Source organism: Dufourea novaeangliae, unplaced genomic scaffold, assembly GCF_001272555.1.
Source record: "Dufourea novaeangliae isolate 0120121106 unplaced genomic scaffold, ASM127255v1 scaffold221, whole genome shotgun sequence".
In the NCBI taxonomy this organism is placed as follows: Eukaryota; Metazoa; Arthropoda; class Insecta; order Hymenoptera; family Halictidae; genus Dufourea; species Dufourea novaeangliae.
In genome coordinates, this window is record NW_015374115.1 from 1,309,672 (window position 1) to 1,316,498 (window position 6,827).

General features: G+C 31.2%; 2 protein-coding genes across 2 annotated transcripts; one reads left to right on the top strand and one right to left on the bottom strand.

Annotated features, from left to right (window-relative positions):
* Positions 1–1,528: 1,528 nt before the first annotated feature.
* LOC107191046 (crossover junction endonuclease MUS81) lies at positions 1,529–4,157 on the bottom strand. Its single transcript, XM_015579993.1, has 8 exons — positions 3,647–4,157; positions 3,431–3,536; positions 3,228–3,348; positions 2,659–3,159; positions 2,379–2,592; positions 2,092–2,304; positions 1,900–2,013; positions 1,529–1,828 (listed from the first exon to the last, which is right to left on the bottom strand). The coding sequence occupies exons 1-8, from the start codon at positions 4,013–4,015 to the stop codon at positions 1,583–1,585; spliced, it is 1,884 nt and encodes a 627-aa protein (XP_015435479.1). The 5' UTR covers positions 4,016–4,157; the 3' UTR covers positions 1,529–1,582.
* Positions 4,158–4,639: 482 nt separating this feature from the next.
* LOC107191086 (beta-lactamase-like protein 2) lies at positions 4,640–6,126 on the top strand. Its single transcript, XM_015580039.1, has 3 exons — positions 4,640–5,124; positions 5,200–5,836; positions 5,910–6,126. The coding sequence occupies exons 1-3, from the start codon at positions 4,997–4,999 to the stop codon at positions 6,021–6,023; spliced, it is 879 nt and encodes a 292-aa protein (XP_015435525.1). The 5' UTR covers positions 4,640–4,996; the 3' UTR covers positions 6,024–6,126.
* Positions 6,127–6,827: the final 701 nt, after the last annotated feature.

Below are 6,827 nucleotides of genomic sequence, written 5' to 3' on the forward strand. Positions count from 1 at the left end.
TGATATTCTGCTTTATTAACAGACGGGCAGAAGCATTTTGGATTATTTTTAATTTATGTTATTTATATTTATACACTGAAAATATTTAAACAATAACTGTTCATCCGCGATTTTCTTGTTACCTTCGACGTGTAGAATATGGCTATATATGATTTGTAACATAAAGTTGCCCTTTAAATCTTTTTAAACGATTATAACAAATGTACTGTATATTTTTCGTATAGGTACAACGGCCAATGGTATAACATACCGACAGAAACGCAGAAAATGTTAATGTTGATATCAAGAAGATCCAGTATACCGTCATACGTAACGGCCGGAAAAATTTTCATATTTTCTATGCAAAGCTTCAGTATGGTAAGTAAGGAATAAAGCAGCGAATAGTCATGCGGTCACAAGTAATAAGTTCCTTTCACTTCAAGGTTATTCAAAATTCGATGTCGTACTTCATGGCGTTAACATCGCTCCAGTAGAACAATTCTGTTTAGAATAAAGTAAATATGAAATAAAGGAAATGAAAATTGCAACAACGAAGAAAGGCAGTACTTTATTCACTTACTTCGTACGTATCATAAAACTGTGTAATATTAAATTCAGATATCTGAAAGGTTGACGTGCAAGGCAAGCCTCGAAATTTTCTTCACCCCCATGCTTTCGGCACGGTTCAGGTGAGTCAACACGATATACTTGTATCACTGGTGACAACTTCTTTTTTACGCTACCTGAACTATTATTATGCATTCAAAATTAGAACACGACCGTTTCATCCACTGTACAACATTTTATATTAAGACAAATAATTTCTTCGGGAAGAGATTCAACAGTATTAAATATCCAATTTCTTAAAAATATTAAATCTGTTACAAAAACATTAATTTTACTTTTGATTAAAACAGATAAATTTGAACTTACATAATGAATTTTTATCGTCACGCGGTGAATAAGTGAATACCTTTAAAATTTCAGAATATAAAGTATAATTGTGGTTGGCATATTAATCAGTCGATATTTGAGAAAGGGTTCTTCAATACGTGATTAAAGGGAAAACAGGGTGATTTTACGTCAAAAATTACGGCACACAGTGGCTATTATTTTCACATGTCACCCTCTTATTACGCCATGTAGACTCGCAGTGGTATAAGGCTGATCCCTATCAGACACTTTCCAATTAATTATTAAACATCGTCATAAGTAAAACCCACGTGAAGTAATGAAATCCAATACCTTTTCTGCAAAAATATTTAAATTTTGAATCTCATTCGTCACTTTACAACATTAATAATGTCTTCTATTTACAAATTGATATAATATCACTGTTTGAAATGGACACAATAATTTTTAATGATATTACTTAAAATTAATAGTTTAAAACTATTATACTACAGAAATAATGATTGAAATTGGTATCATAAACGCTAGTAATGAGAAATTAGAAGTATGTATGGCAAGAATCTGGACAAGTCTCAATAAATATGAGAAACATTTCATGGTTAAATAAAGATATTAGAAGAAGGTATTTAATGGCCAAAATACTGTTCGTTATTGCAGTAATTTTTTCTCTACATTTACACGGAATGTTTTATTAATTTAGAATTTTTTTCGTGTACAATTGATAAAGTGTTTTACTGATGGTAGGTCCAAGAAGACGATTTTTATTCCCGAATTCAATGTTCGATAACAATAACTCTCCACTGCAATCAGATTGCTGGAAAGCATCGACCAATATTCGTGGAGTGGGATAGCGTTCCACAATTGCAAAAGCTTTATCTACAGATAACCCCTTCAATTGTAATAGTTGACGAATAAACATTTGATTTACTTTGAAAACCTAAAAACGGAAACCATTAGTTTATGACAAGAATAATTACATTTCATAATGTAATATAATTTATTGTATACCTTTTGCTTCGACGCCGCCTTATTAAATTCTTCAAATTCCATAAGATTCACAGTATTAGATGATTTATTCGTTTGTGTAAGAAATTCTTTTTTACATCCTATTAAACTTTTTTCCTAAAATGAGAATAACATTTCTGAAGGAAACGCTACAATTTATTTAAACAGTAATTGTTCTGATGTAAGAGTACCTACTTTAAAAACATCATTGAAAATTCTTGTTAGTGATGATAAATAGAACATAGAATGTTTATGAGTTTTGGTATATTTTATTGAAAATCCATCTTGTATTAATATATTAATGGAAGCTTGCATCAATGATGAATGCGGTATTGTTAATCTTTGTTCTTTATCATATTCCTCAATTATATACATAAGATTTTCAATTCCAGATTGTTTCAACCGAAACTATAAAATAATTTTCTTTGTAATTAAATAGAGGCAAGTGAATACAGTTAATTGAAAACACAAATATTTTACACCTTTTGTTCATGAAATCTTCCATCTGTGATACTTGCACTTAAATCGTCTATTCTCTTTCGTTCTATTATGTATGGTAGAATCAATTCAGCCTTTGTATCTCTACACCTGGCAATCCATGCAAAGTCACCAACTTTTAAATGACGTACTTCAAATAATACACCAAGTTGTGATAACTCCACAATTGTAGCATCATGCTGAGGTTTTGTTTTCCCACTAAAATCAAACTTTTTTAAATATCTGCAATGTATTTTTGCAAGAAGTTAATAAAACAAAGCATACCCACAAGTTTCTTGTGTATCTACTAGTAATATTATATCAAATTTGTTTGATTCTATATAAATCTGTTTTGTTGCATGATCAGTAAGATGAGATATGCCACTTTCTTTATTTGATGCATCTTTCTTAGCATTCTTTGTTGTTTTAGGTTTTTCCACAACATTTTTACCATTTATTTTCTGTTTTACAGGATACTGATTGGAATGTTGTGTAGTCTTTCCATTGTTAATAAGTTCTAAGGACTGAGATTTCTGAATGTTATGTGATGATTTATTTAAGTTATCATAAGTACTCTTATGACATTCTTTAGGTGATTGTGGGTTTATATATTTGTTATTTAAACTTGTTATATCTGTATACAATACTAATTTCTGCCCAAATCTTGACTTTAAACATAACTGAATTTCATTTAGATTATCAGAAGAGTTTATTTGTTTTGCATCCATTGTAGTAATTTCACATATTATCTTTGCAATATTTATACCTTGTTCTGTGAGACTATACCTAGACAGATTGCAATAATATTATTAATGACGAACATTGCAGCAATGTAACATACATTTATGTACTACCTTACTGGTGCACCTATCATAGAAACTAAACCATTATCAAATAAATTTGAAACTGAATCTTTTGAAGCATGACCGCACAAATTTTTTATTTCGAGTAGCAGTTCCACTTCAGTGATAAGTCCTGATAAAATAATAAGAATCGCATAAATTTCACAGTAACAACACTATGTTACAAAAAACTTATAATATTATTTTTACAATACCTGGAAAACAAGGATCTTGAGCTTTTTTATACAAAATTAATAAAACAGCATAATTTTCCAAGTTCCATTTTGATAAATCTAATTTATCGAATACTGCCGGTTCTGTCTTGATCGAAAAAAAAATGTGTACAATGTACTTCAACTTTCACTTTTTTAATATTAAAAATGAGTATTTTTATATAACTGTCTCATATTAATTATTCTATATACCCTTACCCTTTCATGCACGCGATCCAAATTTATTGCAATGTGTTGTGATTTTTGTTTTCTTTTAGAAACATGCTCTTGAGTATGGTTACAACGCAGGCAAATAGAATCGGTTGTTCCTACCAAATTTCCATTTTCAGCTTTATACTTTTCAAGTTTTCGATCTAACATCAAGCATAATTTTGTACCAAAATGTTGTAATATTATACAATCTTTTCCAGACTTCAATGGTAAAGGATACTTTTTCAATGAAGTTAGTGCTTCCGAAAAATTATATTGCAAATTGGAATTTCTGGAAGCAGCCTCTTCCCGCCATTCTTCTAACCAAACTTCAAACAATGGATTCGGCCTTTTTAATTTAAGTTTTACTCGTTTCATGATCGATTAGCTGTTTATGTATAATGTATAAACATTCGTTCGTATTTTATTAGTAACGTACTTTTTAAATCGTACAAGTAACACTGTGCTAAACATTGTACAAATAGCCCTGCATTCGTCAAACTGATCAAATTCAATCAAATTCAATATCAAACTGAATCAAATCACAGACAACCTGGGACCTGGGACAAGGCGTTGCAAGGTGTATTACAGTGTATTGCATAAGGATAGATTTTCCATCCAACGTGTTTTTGTGTCCCGAGTATTGGGGTCTCTAGAACCCCGTAACCATTTAGTGTCACGCCTAATGCACGAATCTCTGGATACGGTTGCATCGTTGACACTCGATATGTACTCATAAAATCTTGATAAAGAAATTACTGCAGCGTAGTATCGCAATATCTGTGATATTAATAACCATTATAAGCTAAATCTGTATTTGATACTATCTATAAATCTTAAAATTAGTCAAACATAACGCAACGCAGATTAGATTCACTGATATCTTAAATATTTGTATTAAATACATGACTTATGTCGTCTATTAGTTTTACTAGATACGTCAATTTATACGAGGACTAACGAGGACTCATGGAAGCAATTCATATGTTAATTATATGTATCTATGTGCTAAGTACTTCTCAATTTGCAATAACAAAAATAGAAAACTTTCGCATAGCCTCGTGATGTGTCGTTGTTTCTAAATACGTGTCTATAGCTACACTTCGATTGACGTCGCTGTATCATTGATTCGTTAACCATAAGATCGCATTACTCACAATGACTAAACTAAGAGATGATAAGTTAACATCAGTTAAGGTTTAGTGGAAGGCATAGTCTTATCGTACACGCATTAGTTAAAAATCATCGCATGGTGTGGTGTTATCAGTTTAGTTAAATAGTGCGTACGAGCGTAGATATACCTCGTACAAAGTTCCATTACAGTCTTCACTAGTATTTAGTTCCGAACGGATCGTAAATATGAAGCCTCTGACTGATTTGCCTGCCATATCAAGATTGTCAAGTACAGTGATACGCATCTTAGGTTGTAATCCAGGACCTATGACGTTGCAAGGTACCAATACATATCTTGTAGGCACAGGAACCAGGTAATTGTCATAGAATTTATAATTTTACAAATCTTAGATGTATGGATGCTACAACTTATTACCTTTTTTTTCTAGGCGTATACTAGTTGATACTGGAGAACCAAAAACTGCAGATGAATATACAAAAGTACTGTCTAAAGTACTAAAAGAAGAAAATGCTACAATTGAACATTTAGTAATAACTCACTGGCACATAGACCATATAGGTGGAGCCAATGCTGTTCAGAACATGTTAAAAACAATGAATCCTGCTAATACTAGTACAGTATGGAAATTACCTAGATCACCAGACGATAACAAACTAGGTGAAGAGGAAAAATTGACTAACTGGCAACCATTGAAGGACAAACAAATAGTGGAAGTAGAAGGTGCTAAGCTTTCTATTCAACATACTCCAGGACATACCACAGATCATGCTTCCCTTGTACTAGAGAATGAAGGGATACTGTTCAGTGGAGATTGTATCCTTGGAGAAAGAACTGCAATTTTTGAGGATTTATATAGTTACATGGAATCATTGAAAAAAATGTTGGCACTGAAACCTCAGTTAATTTATCCTGGTCATGGACCAGTAATATCAGATCCTGAGTCCAATATTAAGTTTTATATTCAGCATAGACAAAAAAGAGAAGCTGAAATTTTAAAAATTTTAGAGAGAAATTCAGAGAGCAGTACATTATCCGAAATGGACATTGTTAAACATATATACACGGTATTAATAGTTACTTTCCTTTATAATTCATATTGACATGTAGAATGTATTATAAAAATTTTTGTATTTCTAGGATACCTCACAAATCATGTGGGAAGCAGCAGCTTACAATGTACATCACCATCTAAATAAATTACTGAGAGAGGGTAAAGTTAGGGGTGAAAAAGGAAAATGGCAGAGTTTATAATATAATTGTACCTAGCATATCAATTCATTTAAAACCAACATATTTTTAAGTTATTATATAGATAATTCTGAAACGATATTTCAAAACGTTATATAAATGTTATCAACCATGACATGCCGTTTTATGTTTTTATTATATCCTATATTAATACTATACCCAATTTGACTGAAAAAAATTATTGGAAAAGCAATGCTGTGAAACATTTATTCAACTTACAGGAGAATAAAATAATAGTACACGTTCATGATTTCCTTTCTCGATGTATAAGGTGACGCCGCTACAGCAGCTGTGCGTACAGTACAGTGTACGGTAAATGTTACAAATAATTTCACAAAAGTACATACCACATAGTACAATGATTGGTTTGTTTAGTTAATGCAGCATTCATGCTCTTTGTTTTTCTTTTAAACGACCCTCTAAAACACGTGACACGTAAATAGATGCTCGATATAAAATATACATATATAAATATATACTGACTCGTAACATACATATATACATGGTCGTATATACATATGTTATGTGTGTATATAGATATATTTTCTTTGCTACAAAGACATATCACGACAATAAATGTTTCAGTATCTTTCATTATAAAATCTGTCTCTTACTAGATTAATGTTGGCGAGTATTCGTACACGCGGTACATAGCACCCCTCATCTTCAACAAAAGGGAGAAACCCTGGTGTAACTTGATGTTACAATCTATAATATATAATATTTCATTATATATTTAATAAGCTCACTTTGTCCGATCATCTGCTTCTCTCTTTGGGTAAATGTAAAATATATATTATATATATT

Bases quoted from the DNA above. Each gene is read 5' to 3' on its own strand.
- LOC107191086 (XM_015580039.1), top strand. From the start codon at position 4,997: ATGAAGCCTCTGACTGATTTGCCTGCCATATCAAGATTGTCAAGTACA. The intron at 5,125-5,199 runs GTAATTGTCATA...TTTTTTTTCTAG, and splicing joins CTTGTAGGCACAGGAACCAG to GCGTATACTAGTTGATACTG. The intron at 5,837-5,909 runs GTATTAATAGTT...TTGTATTTCTAG, and splicing joins TTGTTAAACATATATACACG to GATACCTCACAAATCATGTG.
- LOC107191046 (XM_015579993.1), bottom strand. From the start codon at position 4,015: ATGAAACGAGTAAAACTTAAATTAAAAAGGCCGAATCCATTGTTTGAA. The intron at 3,160-3,227 runs GTAGTACATAAA...CAATCTGTCTAG, and splicing joins ATGATAGGTGCACCAGTAAG to GTATAGTCTCACAGAACAAG. The intron at 2,305-2,378 runs GTGTAAAATATT...ATTATTTTATAG, and splicing joins GAAGATTTCATGAACAAAAG to TTTCGGTTGAAACAATCTGG.